This window comes from Xyrauchen texanus, chromosome 16, assembly GCF_025860055.1.
Source record: "Xyrauchen texanus isolate HMW12.3.18 chromosome 16, RBS_HiC_50CHRs, whole genome shotgun sequence".
NCBI classification, from domain to species: domain Eukaryota; kingdom Metazoa; phylum Chordata; class Actinopteri; order Cypriniformes; family Catostomidae; genus Xyrauchen; species Xyrauchen texanus.
In genome coordinates this window covers 4,636,267-4,651,905 of record NC_068291.1, presented here as the reverse complement: position 1 = coordinate 4,651,905, position 15,639 = coordinate 4,636,267, and the positions used below count along the sequence as shown (strand labels likewise).

Sequence of the window (15,639 nt, the reverse complement as noted above, 5' to 3'; positions counted from 1 at the left end):
CATCAAGCTTGAATTGCTCAGATGGTTGGAATGTTCCTTATTATGGTTCAGGGACACGATTGTGTACATTATTAAATGAGTTATTTGTATATATAACATTAAATCTACAGCCCTAGTCAAAACAGTCATGCGCACAACACATTGGACAAGCCTGTAAGCACGCGGGTCAAGGGGTTTACCCATACGAAAATCCAGAGTTCATGGCAAACTATTCAATTCGCCACAGAAAATGTTCACATGCAAATGAGCTTTGCAGCAAATTGTCCATTGTTACCAAAGGTTTGCCAGAGGTTCACCAATACCGGCAAAGAGCTGCAAACTTCTGGCAAACATTTGCAGGGAATCAAAAGCTCATTTACATGTGAAAATAATGAGCGGGAAATTAGCTGCAAGTTTAGATAGTCGTGTAGGAACATGTGATGCGCTCAATGATTCAGTGATGGAGAATCTTGAGGACATGATTTCTGTTAACCTCTGGTGAATTGAATGTGTGTTTGAGTGTGTTTGGTAGAGATAATGCTGCTGGTTTAGCTCCAGCTGTCAGGTTTGATTAATGCGCTCCAAAGAAAGAACACATCAATTAAACGTTTCACCAACCTTCCAAAGAACACAGATGTCTTACTGAACTGCCAAAGTGAACTACACAGTCATAATCATTGCCCATCAATTTCTCTTCTCTGTTCATCACCTTTTCTATTATCACTTTATATTTATTCTCATAACTTCATAATGTCTACCTACCATAATGTCTGTCTTTCTGCTATTGTAGAGTTGTCGTTCAGAGTGTGGATGTGTGGTGGCAGTCTGGAGATCCTGCCGTGCAGTCGTGTCGGACACGTCTTCAGAAAACGCCACCCCTATGACTTTCCAGAAGGCAATGCTCTCACATACATCAGGTAATTCAGACTTTATGTCACCTAGAATCTATCATATGTTCTGTGAGGTGACTGACGTTTGAGCTGTCTTGTTTTCTCTGTTTGTGTGTGTAGGAACACACGGCGAGCTGCTGAAGTATGGATGGATGAGTATAAACAGTATTATTACTCTGCAAGACCGTCAGCACAGGGCAAGGCCTTTGGGAGGTCAGACATCTCTAATATCCCCTGTACACTTTCTATCTGGGTGTTTCTTCTACTTTTGGGAATTTCACGTCCCAGGGGTTGACTTTTTATTATATGAAGGGCGTTTTAAGACTGACTAGGAAACTTTTTACGAGAGTTTCACAGTTGAATGCATATTTTATTAGAAAAAATTAAATGTGTATATATAAATATATTTGAGAAATCTGTAGAATCAATCATATTTCTCTAAATGTGCAAACGTGGACTAAAAGTTCTAAAGGATTTATTAGGAAACATGTGACTCCTCTACAGTTATTTTTTATATTTTATAAACTTTTTACAGTTATGTTTGCATGACAAGAAATAAAAGTTCTAGGCTGCTTATAATGTCTTTGACACAACGGGGCCCCATGGCAGATCCAGGGCTCTACGCAACTTTCATATATTGAGTATAGGTAGAACTGGCACTGTGTGAGGCATTTTGGCAACTTTTGCTGGCATTTTTCCTCCAAGCCCTGGTTAATTTCTAATCCCGATGTGCAGATTTATATCTAGTTAGCTTGTGAAATAGGCTTTTTTATGATATTGTCCTAATTGTACACTTTATCGCTCTCTCTCTCTCTCTCTCTCTCTCTCCAGTATTGCGGATCGTCTTGCACTGAGGCGGAAGTTGAACTGTAACTCTTTCCGCTGGTATCTTGAGAATGTGTACCCTGAACTCAAGTGAGTCACGTTTATTGGACAGTGTCTTGACTCTGATGAGCTGCCAGACTCAAAACTGGACTGAAAAAAGGATATATTTCAAGAAAGTTCACCCAAATATGAAAATTCTGTCATTTTTGACTTGCCCTTGTGCTGTTCCATACCCATTCGAGTTACTTTCTTCCCTGAAACTCAAAAGGAGACATTTTTAGAATGTGCCTGATCTTTATATTTACTTTTATGTATTTGGCAGACACTTTTATCCAAAGCGACTTACAGTGCACATATTACAGGGGCAATCGCCCTGAGCAACCTGGAGTTAAGTGCTTGCTCAAGAACACAATGGAGGTGGCTGTGGGGGTTGAACCAGCAACCTCCTGCTTACCAGTTCTGTGCTTTAGCTCACTACGCCACCACCACAGCCACCATCTTTTCCATACAATGAAAGCTTACTGTCACCAGTATAACTGTCAAATCTCATTCACGCTTCATCGTATTACATTTTTAAAACATAAAATGCCATTGACTTTTTTGTATCTCATTACTGATCATGATGTGCCAAGTTTAAATACACACAGAGAGCAACAGCAGCAGGGCTTGATTTTTAGTGAATAACAACTTAACTCTATCTTTTAGCTTAAAAAGGCTTGAAGTATAGCACTAAAGTCATAAGGACTACTTTCAGGTACTGTCATTTTTGGTCCTGGACAGCCCCTGGTCACCATATGCAAGGGTGTTTATGTTGGGGGAGGGGGTACCTACTCAGTGTAAAAACAATGGGGGTCAATGGAAACAAATGGGAAAAATGGGAACAATTGTGTGTGTGGTTTAAGCAAAACCTGACCCGCACACACCCACACCCACCTATATACAAACACACTGTACATGAAAATATTCTAATGTAAATTTAGAGCATTTACTTTATATATAATTTTTAAATATTACATTTGTAAATTAGTGAAAGGTTGGGTCTTGATTATAAAACAGTTATTGGTGAAAATGTCCAAATTGTGACTGTTGAACTGCGATTTAATGAGCCGGGTCAGTTTGACACTTTAAGTGTTACTTGATTGCCAACTGCACAGAAGGGTTAAGTTAAAAAATGTTATGTTAAAATGGCTTCACCCCTTGGCTGTTTGCTTTAATTTTATGCAAAAGAGCTGCATAATCATTCTTCAAAATGTGTCCTTTTGTGTTCCACAGAAGAAAGAGAAATACAGGTTTAAAGCAACATGAGAGTGAGTGACCTTATTTGGTGAAGAATCTCAGCTCTCTGTACTGACCTTCTTTCTCTTTATTTTCTGTATTTGAATTCTGTTTGGCAGAATTCCCGAGCAGGAAGTGGTCTACAGTCTACTGAAACAGGGTGAGTTCTGTCTGGAGAGCCACAGCACAGACGGTCTGGGTTTGGCTGAGTGTAAGAGAGCACCAAACTTACCTGCCTCACAGGTGAAGATTTAACAGTCTGTTGCATTGTGATCTTTTTAAGTACTCAGTAGGATCAAAAACCTCAAATTCTCCTTTTTTGAGTATTGGGTGCAATACTCACCCACTCATTTCTCTGTTGTTGTTATTTAGAAGTGGACACTAATTGAACCACAGATCCGCCAGCATGACCTGTGTTTGGCCATCACAGCCTTTACTGCGGGGTCAAAGGTCAGGCTAGAGCCCTGCAATGTTAAAGAGTCCAGACAGGTGAGTGTTTGGTGAATGGCCATGAGGACCATTAGAGTTTTGATAACACATTAAGAACAAACTGTGAATAGGTGTGGCTGATGTATGTCAGAAAACATTGCCATATGAGCTATTATTGATATTCTTGTTTATTTTGTGGTCAGATACTACTGACTACCCCAATGGATGTCAGCAAAACAACATATTTCCCAATGGACAATTCTGTGGGGTGTCTGAATAGTTAGGTAACAAGCCAGTCTTAAAATTGCTGTAAGCTATTTTTTAATAGAAACGTATGCAAAAAATTATCCTACTCCCTGAAAAATATTAATGAAATAATTGTCAAGATATCTCACCAGTCTCTGTGACAGCTGTAGACTCTGTAAACAGCAAAGAATATCTCAGCTCTGTAGTTCCATTCAATGCAATTCAACAGATTCAAAAAATTTGAAGCTCAAATATCACTTCAAAATATCAGCTCAATGTTCTTCTAAAAAAACTTAATTTGTGTTCAGCAAAAGAAAGAAAGTCATACACATCTGGGATGGCATGAGGGTGACTAAATGATGAGAGAATTTTCATTTTTGGTGAACTGTTCCTTTAATCTGTCTTGCCTCTTTCTCCTTTTCACCACTCCACCTAGAAATGGAAACCCAGAGGTCCAGCATTGCAGCATATGATCAGTGGCTTGTGTCTGGATAGCCAGTCCGCTTCAGGCCCACCTGTGATCACACAGTGCCGCCCACAGATGGCCAGCCAATCCTGGGAGCCGCAGCTGGTCACCTGATTTGGAGAGCGTAAGGGGGAGGAGGGGAAATGGGCAGAGTTTAGCGGTGCTCTTGGACCCAGAGGAAAATGTTTGCACACTGGTTTAGTTGAAGGCGCTGCTTTCAAAAGAATCGATCATGGCCATGTCCGAAACATCTGACCTCATATATATATATACTGTGGAATAGCTGGAGAGGAAAAGAGCAACCATTTTGCTGCCAAATTGTAGCTTAAATGGCTGCATTCCTAGCTTTCATGTTTTCCGACATGGCCATGGAGTTCACAAGGCATGGTTTTGTCATTTGACGGGATTGCTTGGGAAGATTCTTGGGTTATTTTTTGAATGTTAGGATGAGGTCTCAAAAGTGAGAGAATAGATCTGTATATAAATGCCTTTTACTACCTTTCACACCAGCCTGAGAATCATAAACCTGTATATTCCCTCATTCCCACCAATACTGTGGCATCTGCAGCATAATCCTAAATAGCTGTTCTCATGATGGTCAGAATAGTTCTTTTAATTCCATCACTATGGAAGTATTTCTGGTTGATTTGTTCAGTATTAGATTGGGATATAGTGCAATGGCTTGAGATGAATCTGCATCATAGAGGCTGACATTTAACACCAGCAAGGCTTTAAGACTTTGAGAGATTTATTTCAAACAACAGTGTAAGATTACTACAGCAGGATTATTTTTGGAGTTTGCAAAAAGTACCGAGCTGGTGTGGCACTGAAAATATCCACTGTAGGCTAACATGGCAAAGAAATAACCAAATAAAATATTATTCCAGATGGTACTGTACATCAGCCCAGTGACAAACATAAGGCATTTGTAAACATGTTAAGCCCAAAGACTCTTCTTTTTGTTTGCCTTTTGAAACTTTGTATTTACTTGAAATAAGAAATAATATATATATATATTTCTTTTTATTTTAAACATGTGGTAGGATAAAGTTATGTTGTTTGAAAAAATAAAGACAATACCAATAACAAAACAAAGACAATAAAAATTGTCAATTTGTGTATGCTACAATACATTTAGCAAATCTTTCACTGTTAATGCATATTTAAAACAGAATTGATTAATCAGATATCTATTCTGAATCACAGTGATGGAGATAAACATTATATATTGTAGGATATAATGTCACCAGAATGCTGCTTTTTAGTTTTTAGAGGCACACACATGTACTATTACATCTCTAATAAGAGCACACATCAAAGTTATAACATTACTGCTTAAATACTAAAGTGCAGTAAACATAAAAAATAAATCAATATTTGTCTGACCGTTGGTGTGAAATAGTACCTTTAAAACACCACCAATTCTCATTTGGTACGCAGTTTTTCTGGGTTGTTTGCAGAAAAGTTGTTCCAAGCCATCCATCCATCCATCTTCAACTGCTTATCCAGGACTGGGTCACAAGGGACAGCAGACTAAGCAAAGCAGCCCATACAACCTTTCCCTGGCCACATCCTCCAGCTCATCCTGGGGGATCCCAAGGCAATCCTAGGCCAGCCGAGAAATATAATCCCTACAGCGTGTTCTGGTTATTCACCAGGGCCTCCTCCTAGTTCGCAGAAAGGCATCCAGGAGGCATCCTAATCAGATCCCTGAAACCCCTCAACTGTCTCCTTTCAAGGTGGAGGAGCAGAAGTTCTATTCCCTTAAGGTGAACCGTGCCACCCAGTGAAGGAAGCTCATTTCATCCTCTTGTATCCGCAATCTTATTATTTCGGTTACTACCCAAAGCTAATGACCATAGAGGAGGGTTGGAACATAGAACGCCTGTTACATTGAGTGCTTGGCCTTCAGGCTCAGCTTCTTCTTCACCACATCAGTCCGATACACCACATTACTGCAGCCACTGCACTCCCAGTCGATCTCATGCACTCCCAGTCGATCTCACCAACTTTCCCTCACATGTGAACAAGACCCAGAGATATTTGAAATTCTCCACTTGGGGCAGTTGCTTGAAGAGGACACCCTTTTCTGGCAGAGAACCATGCCCTCAGGTTTGTAGGTGCTGACTCTCATCCCAGCAGTTTCATACTCTGTAACAATCCGCCCCCAAACTTGACACACTCCACACCTTGGCTGTGCCTTGAAATCCTGTCCTTGAATATCATGAACAGGATCGGTGACAAGGGACAGCCCTGTCGGAGTCCAATGCTCAAACACACCCCCCCTATATCGCCAGACGAGGTAAGCAGTTCCCCACCCAAGCCAATAACAGCCTGGAAAAACTCTGCTTTCCATTCCTGGGCCATATTATGGTTAGTCAGAACCTCAGAGACCAACCAAAAGTCCTTCTCCATGGCCTCATCAAACTTCTTCCACACCCGGGTTTTCATTTCCACAACCAAGGCACCTGCAGTCCTTCTGGCCTGCCAATACCTGTCAGCTGTGTCTGGAGTTCCACAGGCTAACCAGTCCCGAAAAGTCTACTTGATGGCTTCCTTGACCGTCGGTGTCCACTGACAGGCACCAACCACCTTCCAGCCACAGCTCAAGGCAGGCACCTTTGCGATAGAGGCCTTTAACAGGGTCCACTCAGACTCCATGTCTCCAGCCTCCTCTGGAATGTGGTGAAAGCTTTCCCCCCCTGCAACACGAAGTCGCATTGAGGTGAACCTCTTGTCTACGGGGCTAAATTCCTAGATCATAGCACCAAGCCGGGGGCTTGTATCTCGTTCTGCACCTTTTGCCTTGAGCAACTCAGGAGAAGGAGAAGGTCCAACCCAGAGCCAGAACAGCATGTAGAAGTGAGTCCAACTATATCTAGCTGGTGTCTCTCCACCTCACACACCAATTCCAGCTCCTTTCCCACCAGAGAGGTCACATTCCATGTAAACCAAGGTTCAGTCCAAGGCCCCTGCCTTCACCTGCCAAGCGTAGGGCATCGCACCGGTCCCCTATTTCTTTCCTTGCAGGTGGTGAACCCACAAGGAGGTGGCCCCATGTTGATTTTTCGGGCTAAGCCCGGCTGGGCCCCATGGGTCAAAGCACGGCCACCACTGTGAGCTCCTCTCCAGGGCCTGGCTCCAGGAGAGTGAAGCGCTTTTCCTGTTCCGGGCAAGGTCATAACATCCTGCTGGCTACATCATAGGGTAATTTTGTTCCAAGCATCTTGGGTAACTTGCCACAGTTTTATGTTATTAATCAATGAATATATTCTCACCTATATTCTTGAAATTTAGATTAGTGCCCGAACAAAACAATGCTTTAGAATTGGTGTCATTACGTAGTTTGTCCAGCAGAGCGTTCTCCGAATCCATTGTTTTCTGAGCTGACGGTGGCTCTTCAGAAAGGGCTAAGTTAAGCGGTGCAGAGTTGAATGGATCTTCTCGGTAAATTGCTAACTACTGGAATGTTAATAAACAATGACCCCATAATTTTCCCTTTTCAATATAACTAATATAACACTAACCCTGTCCCTGACAACCATATCACTCTTAGCCAGCTATAGTTTGTCAGTGCAGTATATAATGTAGCAGATTGAAAGGTAAACATCAGAGCATCTTTTTGAGGCTTAGTAGACAACAGTGCAGTGATGGATTGTGTCTACTAAGTGTTGATTTCACACTACGCTGTTACCTAGTTGGTGAGATGCAATGCTGGTCCATCTTTTACTCTCCGTGACAACTAGCTTATAGCTAACTAGCTAAATTTGTAAGATGTTAATTGATAAGTTTAATTATTTAGGGAATTATTTTTGAAGACATCCTCACATCCTCACTAAGAAACAGTATAATTACATTTATTTTAGAGGATATTTGTTTAAAGTTAGCCCCAGAATTATTAGGTTTGATTCTTAATATGTATTTTTACCAATTATATATGCATTTCTGTTAAATATGAAAAGGAATAGGAAAACGAATATCCTCTTTTTTTTTTTCTTATATTCTATATTTCTGTTATAAAAAATAACATTATCAGGGATTATGAAAATGTTTTATATTTTTATAATTCTTGTTTAAAACATGTCTTGTGTAGAAATGTCATTTTTGTGTCCATGTTGGTTTTAATTTATTTTTTAAATACATTTTTTGCATTTTTTAAAAACAACAACAATTGGATTCAATGACAAGTGTTAAAAAATTCTCTCCTTACATCTTAGAATATAATAGAATAGAATCCTTTATTTTGGTCACACATTATACACACAGTTTTTTGCATATATACAGTGAAATGTATTAGTTTTCACATATCCCAGCTAAGCTGGGGTCATCTTTAATATACATGAAGGTATTCTTAACCATTGCTATCTTAAAAACTTAAAGGTGCTATATGTAAAATTGACAACAAGCTTTTGAAATGGGTACTGTAGTACAAATTCTAAATACTGGAGATTTGTCTACCCTGCCCCAGACTCAAAGCTCATGCGGGTAGCCAGAATGAGGACAACTCTTGGTGGAGGTGCTTGGACAAGATAAATTGTATAACTAAATTTAGGTGACGCTCAATGCTTACCTGTTAAGGAGATAATTTGCAAACTCAGCATCCATTTTACAGGATTTCTGGGCTTTAAGCTGTCTCCATCTTCCAAAGGCATCTCCGATATTTATTCTTGTTTTACTACTCCTCTGGTCATGGTGGTTTTTAGACAGATAGTAAGGCTTTTTAGGTCGGGTGGAATCTGCCATTTCTGATCCAGTTCGTTTGCTGGCTTCCATTGCTGCATCACGCAGTGTTCAAATCTGGCAATCCGGTGGTGTCAAAATACTATTGGTGAGTGGGCAGGATCACAGAGGCCAAAACATAAACAGAAATTCCGGCCCAGATTGGAAACCTCAAAATAGAATGCTTTAGCTGTAACATTGTTATCAGAGAAGACAGTATTCACAGCATGTTTCCTAATTAGGCTATCTAATGACATATTATGGTTATTTTATGATTTAGTACAGTAAAATATAATATATAGCACCTTTAACTTTTACAGATAGCATACATTTTTGTGACATGAATATCAAGACGTTTTCCTAGAGTACTCCATTTGACCTGAACAAAATGCTTTTTCATGAACATGCCCGAGGGTCTAGATGGCTCCTCTCTGTTTTGTGGTTGACTTCTTGCATGTTGGTTTGCCCACACTGGTCAAATATTTTTTTAAACAAAATTGCTTCTATTATGCCAATATTTCTCCTTTACACCACCAAGATACTTTTTATTTTAAGCTCCAACAAAAATATATTTGACTTTGGAAACAGAAGAGGTGTATTTAATTATTTCATTTTTAACTCTCTGCTGAAAATTCCAGCAAAAAAAAAAACAAAAAAAAAAACAGTCTAAGCTCGTTGACTGGTCTTGGGGGTTTGTGTCGTCATTTAAGGATGGCCTAATCAACACTGTAATTGTCAGTGGTACCACCTGATGGCGCTGTGGACCAATTGTGTTACATGAGTGCCTGAAAATTCTGGTCCTTGATTCTAGTGGGCTACTGATATCAGAAATTGCTGCGTTGTATTTAATTGTCTTTTTGTCTAATAAACAATCTAATAATTACCTTTTATATTAATTACACAATAAAAAGATAAAACATAAATAAATCTTATGCTGTTCCATGAATACGCAATTGTTAAGCATATATGTAACAGTGTACTTACTGAATTATGTATTTCTAAATATCATACTAAGGCATTTATTGATAGTGACAGCCTAACCCAATCATGCCTCATTCTGTGCAGGTCAGGACAGTCTGATCAGACGGTCTGAGATGTTTAGTCATCGGTCAGACGATGATATATGCTTCTGTTGAAGCCGCCATTCTGCGTTAATTCAACGTGTAAGGGTACGTGTATTTGTATAAGGCCTTTTAAAAGAACAGTAAGTATCATAAGATCATAAAGTTCATGTTCGATTGATATTTGGAAACTATACTGGATCGAATCTCTAGATCCAGAAAAGGCCAATTTTTCCTTAATCCCGTTGTACAGCCATGTGACATAAATTTTGTGTTTTGCAAAGTTTGCTGATTCAGTATTTGTAGAGAATTTTTTCACATGTTTCTATGGTATACTGGAAAACAATGATAAGCGTTTCATGAGTTTTAAAGGCTTTTATTGGCAAAAACATTCAATATATGCAAAGAATCAATATTTACAGTGTTGACCCTTGTTCTTCATAACCTCTGCAATTCGCTCTGGCATGCTGGATATCAGCTTCTGAGCCCAATCCTGACTGATGGCGATCCATTCTTGCCATATTAGTGCTCGGAGTTGACTAATATGTCACCTTTTTGTGGACTTCTGGTTTTCCACTCGCCTTTTGAGGATTGACCACAGGTTCTCTATGGGATTAAGATCCAGGACATTTCATGGCCACAGATCCAACATTTCAATGTAATGATCTCCGAGCCACTTTATTATCACTCTTGTCTTGTGACATGGTGCTCCATCATGCTGGAAAATGCACGGATCGTCACCAAATTGCTCCTGGATCATTGGGAGAAGTTGCTCTTGCAGGATGTTTTGATACCATTCTTTATTCATGGCAGTGTTTTTGGGCAGAATTGTGAGAGAGCCCACTCCCTTGGATGAAAAGCAACCCCACACATGGATGGTCTCAGGATGCTTCACGGTTGTCACGACACAGGACTCATGGTAGTGTTCACCTTTTCTTCTCTGGACTATCGATTTTCCAGATGTCCCAAACAGTCGGAAGGGGGCTTCATCACAGAAAATAACTTTGCACTAGTCTTCTGCTGTCCAATCCTTGTATTCCCTGCAGAATTTCAGTCTGTTCAACTTTTCTTGGAGAGAAGTGTCGTCTTTGCTGCCCTTCTTGACACCAGGCCATTGTCCAAAAGTCTTCACCTCACTGTGCGTGCAGATGCACTCATACCAACCTGCTGCCAATATTGAGCAAGCTCTGCACTGGTGGTAACACGATTCCGTAGCTGACTCCTCAGGAGATGACGGTCCTGGCGCTTGCTGGACACTATGGGACGTCCTGAAGCCTTCTATGCTGCAGTTGAACCTCTCTCCTTGAAGTTCTTGATCCAGTAAATGGTTCTTTCAGGTGCAATATTCTTTGCAGCAATTTCCTTGCATGTGAGGCCATTTTGATGCAATGCGATGATGGCTGCACGTCTTTCTTTAGAGGTAACATTTCTAACAAGAACACAATGATTAGAAGCACTTCTTCCCTCCTTTTATAGCAATCAGTCTGCTCTTATAATCCAATCAGAATGATAGAGTGATTTCATCTGACTAGTACTTGTTCACACTTTCCCAGGTGCTGCTGATATGATTAGTGAAATTATGTTAGCTGGTCATTTTGTGCCAGGGCCAAAAAACAGTGAAATTTGGAGTTTTGTGATAAAGATCACTAATCAATTATTTTAAAAAAATCTGATCACTCTGCACAATAATCTAGAAACAATGTGAATCAATACCACAACAATTGAAGCAGAAAACTTTGCAAATGTCACTGCAAATAATTTTGGCCACGGCTGTACCTTACTACTGTATAGAAAGTGCACAAGAAAAAGTTGAGTTGTTGGAGAGATTTTGGTTTGCTAAGGTCATTGTGATCTATAGATCAAATGTGCTCCAACAGCAGCTAAGCGTTTTATGCTTGAAAATACGTGCACATGTGCAGAACCAATTTTACAATTTTCTCTTATTTTCCTTAAAGATCTCATTGCACACAAACAGATGTGAAAGTGAGAAAAACAGGCTTGAAAACTCTATTGATCACTATGAGCATGCCATGCATACCTCTGTGAGCTCTAGTGAATCCTCACTCACTGCCATGCCTTCCGAAATGAGTTATTTTTCACAATGAAAACTATTAAAGTATATTGCCATGTGATCTTTTTAAAAATAGTTGTGTGCACCTTTCAATCACATTTCCGTATTGCTGCTTCAAAACTTAAGTGTGCTTGACTGATGAAAAAAAGACAAGTATGATTTACTTTGTTTTTCTTCGCAAGTTTTTGTACACAGTTATTATTAAGTACATTTTAATGGTATAAATTAAGTAAAATCTACTTAAGTTGATGACATACAGTAATAATGATTAAAGTGAGTAAATTTAACTTAAATATTTCAGTTAATACGGTAACTTTGACCTCAAAACTTTTTTGATCATGAACAGGTTATTTTGAGAACAGCAAAATCAACAATGCAAACAGTGTATAGGGGCCTGGGTCAGGGTAGAGGGTAGAGTCACATGGGGTAACCTCCTCGTGGTCGTGATTAGTGGTTCTTGCTCTCAATGGGGCGTGTGGTAAGTTGTGTGTGGATCGCGGAGAGTAGCATGAGCCTCCGCATGCTGTGAGTCTCCCCGGTGTCATGCACAACGAGCCACATGATAAAATACGCAGATTGATGGTTTCAGATGCTGAGGCAACAGAGACTTGTCCACCACCACCCGGATTGAGGTGAGTAACCGCACCACCACGAGGACCAACTAAGTAGTGGGAATTGGACATTACAAATTGGGAGAAAAGGGGATTAAAAACAAACAAAAACTAAAAAACAAGACAAACAAAGCAGTCAAACCATGCAAGCTCATTCATTATTTAAGCCCATTGCATGCTGGGAACCAGTTTCGATAATTAAAGTAAAATGTACTTAATTTATTTCCAGTGAAATTTACTCAAATTAGCGAATAAATATGACATGGTTTTCTACTTTAAGATTGAAACGTGATGATGCATTGTAATGATAAAAACAATCATGATTAATATTTACTACTAAACAGCTAGAGCATTAATTTGTACATGTTTGAATTTCAGTACAAATGAGAATTTACATAATATTTTCAAGTTCACGCTTCAATTATCTTATTCAATATAGAAAGTACTGCATCTTTTCTGTCTTTTTCCCCCTTTTTTTCAGCAGTGATCTAAATTGGAATCAGATAATATAAATGATATATATATATTTTTTTTTCCCAATTCAAGCAGTATAGTCCTACTCTTTTTCTATGCCAGGTTACAAATGTATTAAACAGGTATCCATCTTTTATACAGTACATTCTAATGTTTTGATGCCTGATTACAACATAGAATATTTTAGAGTGAAGCTTTACTGTGAAGACTTTAAAAAAGCAGACATTAATAGTTTTTATCAAATTGGCCATCATAAGAGTTATGTGCATAACATCAAATAATAAGCTGAAATCTAAAATATGTATTTACTTGTGCATACTTACACAGAGATTTACAGATTATTGCTATTCTCTAAGTATATCATATTGTAGGATTTTATTCAAATTCAGCAAAATAAGAAAACAGATTTCAAACGCATGAGTTTTGAAACTGAAAGAAGTGACAGATGTGAAAACAGCTGAATGGGTGAGAATGGGTGTAGTAGAGAATAGAATGTACGCAGTGTTATTTGTGTATATACAATGGGTTCCAAAGATCTGAGACAACTTGGAAAATCAAAACAATTTCTTCCATATAAACCTGGAAAAATAAATGGTATTTGAAAAACAAAGAGAAGTTATCACATAAAATTAATGTTGGGCGTAAATTGACAACAAGGCAATTAGCTACTGCAACCTAGTTACATTTAAGTTCAAAAGTAGTGTAACACATTACAAATTACATTCTTGTAATCAGATCGGATTGCATTTACTGACTTTAATTTAAATTACTTTGGAGTATATTACTAAATATACTATATTTCTAAAATAATATTATTTATGTAGAATACATTTAAAACATTAATTAGGATCATGTGTATGTCTGTTTTTGTTTCTGTGACAGCTGAAGGGACAGTGACAGTGAACAAGGAGGTCCAATAGACATTATTTTGAATTTGATGAACAAAAAACCTAACATGTTGCCTTTTGTAATGTAACTTGAATTACATGAATACTTTTCCCATGAAGTAATCAGTAAAGTAACCTGAATACATTTTTAGAGAAGTAATTTGTAGAGGATTACAATTGTTTTAGTAACTTAACCAAACACTGCATAAAATCAATTAGAAATAATTGAGGTTTTGCACTATTTCTTGGTCACTAATCAAATGTAAGCAAATCTGTGACATTGACCTTTTGTGCCAAAGGTCAGATTTCCTTGGAACTTCTCAGTTCATGATGGGATAACAGGGGTCATCAGGTTTGCACAACCTTGTGGAGTCCATGCTTGCTCAAATGTTTGTTGTCAAAGCAAAAGGGTGACATAAAATAGACTACTAAAAATTCTACTTTAAATTCAATTCAACTTTTCACTCTAATTGTTATAGCCTACTGATAATATCATGTAGATTATATGTAGTGAAATTGACAAAAATGCAAACACAAGCATTTTCACTCGTGTTCTCGGACTTTTGGAGCTTGATGTATGTTAATACAGCAGTGTTATGAATGCTCCTCCCAGGATTATCGTTTTAGGTTGTGAATGATTAATGAGCGCTCATGTCAGACCGTGTCGCCGCCCAGCACAGAGATCAGGGCGGGCTGAGAGCAGCCTGAACCCGCTGTGCGAACAGTCACTTAGTGTCGTATCGTGCGAGAGGCGAGTAAAGTGCTCCCAGAAGGATCGATACTTGTCTTTGGGAATATAATATTCTATTTTACTGATCGTTTGAATCTCTCTAATCGGATTCACTTACATCTGTGAATACGAGCAATTCATCTGACCCGCTGCTGAACAGGTGAGTCGATTCACCTTTACCTATCCATCTGACCTGACGCGGCGATGATGATGGTCATGGTGATTATGTTAATGATAATAGTGATGGTTATGATGACGACTCTTGGTAATGTTGTTGTTTGCCAGCTAACGAGCTAACTGACTGTTTGACTTTGACTGCAGTACATAGCATCCGGCTAAGTCATTTTCAAAGCAGCCACTAGTGTGACAAAAATGACCGGAAGCCTTGTTTTGTGTGCGGAATGCAGTGTGCTTGGCTGTCTTGTGTGTTTTGTGGCGATGGTGTGGCTTTAGTTAACCGGTTTATGGGTTTGGTCTGTTTGCTTAAGATTTGCTCGCTCAGTTAGCCGGTTAGCAGCTCACCTGCCACAGACTCTTAAGACTAAAACACTAATTTCTCTACTCAAAACGTCCGTTACTCATGTTCGCTTCCATTATAAGCACGAAATGAAACAAACATGTTTATGTTAGGAGTTTATTATCAGACCACTGACATGTGCCAAACCCCAGGCCATGTATGCAGGTAAAAAGCAGGAATTCATGACATTTGTTCTACTATTAAACCAAATGCTTGACCTGCTAGACACTGTTAATACTGCCAGTGTTGCGGTTTTTGAGGCGTGAGGTGACTGTAAATAAAAACTGTTGTTTAAAAATAAAAACGGACAGCTGTGGTCGCCAGAATAAATATTTAAAGAAAATACAGTAAAAATGTAAACAACTTTTAAAGAACAACCTGTACATTTTACAGGTTAAAACTGTTGTAATGTAAAAAAATATGTTATCTTAAATTTACAGTAATAAACGTCATAAACTT

General features: G+C 38.9%; 2 protein-coding genes across 7 annotated transcripts in view; both read left to right on the top strand.

Moving 5' to 3' along the window:
• LOC127656604 (polypeptide N-acetylgalactosaminyltransferase 16-like) overlaps nt 1–5,200 on the top strand; it is a 39,588-nt gene extending 34,388 nt beyond the window's left edge. Inside the window, exons 10-15 of the mRNA XM_052145005.1 lie at nt 770–896; nt 990–1,082; nt 1,701–1,784; nt 3,089–3,212; nt 3,342–3,458; nt 4,081–5,200. Of these exons, the coding sequence (XP_052000965.1) occupies nt 770–896; nt 990–1,082; nt 1,701–1,784; nt 3,089–3,212; nt 3,342–3,458; nt 4,081–4,224 (689 nt within the window). The 3' untranslated portion in view covers nt 4,225–5,200. The remainder of the gene's footprint in view (nt 1–769; nt 897–989; nt 1,083–1,700; nt 1,785–3,088; nt 3,213–3,341; nt 3,459–4,080) is intronic.
• Nucleotides 5,201–14,610: 9,410 nt separating this feature from the next.
• LOC127656602 (protein numb homolog) overlaps nt 14,611–15,639 on the top strand; it is a 113,810-nt gene continuing 112,781 nt past the window's right edge. For 5 of the 6 annotated variants that reach the window (XM_052144999.1, XM_052145001.1, XM_052144995.1 and 2 more), the window contains exon 1: nt 14,611–14,823. The gene's annotated coding sequence lies outside the window, so the exon portion shown is untranslated. The remainder of the gene's footprint in view (nt 14,824–15,639) is intronic. The other variant, XM_052144998.1, reaches the window with a different exon arrangement.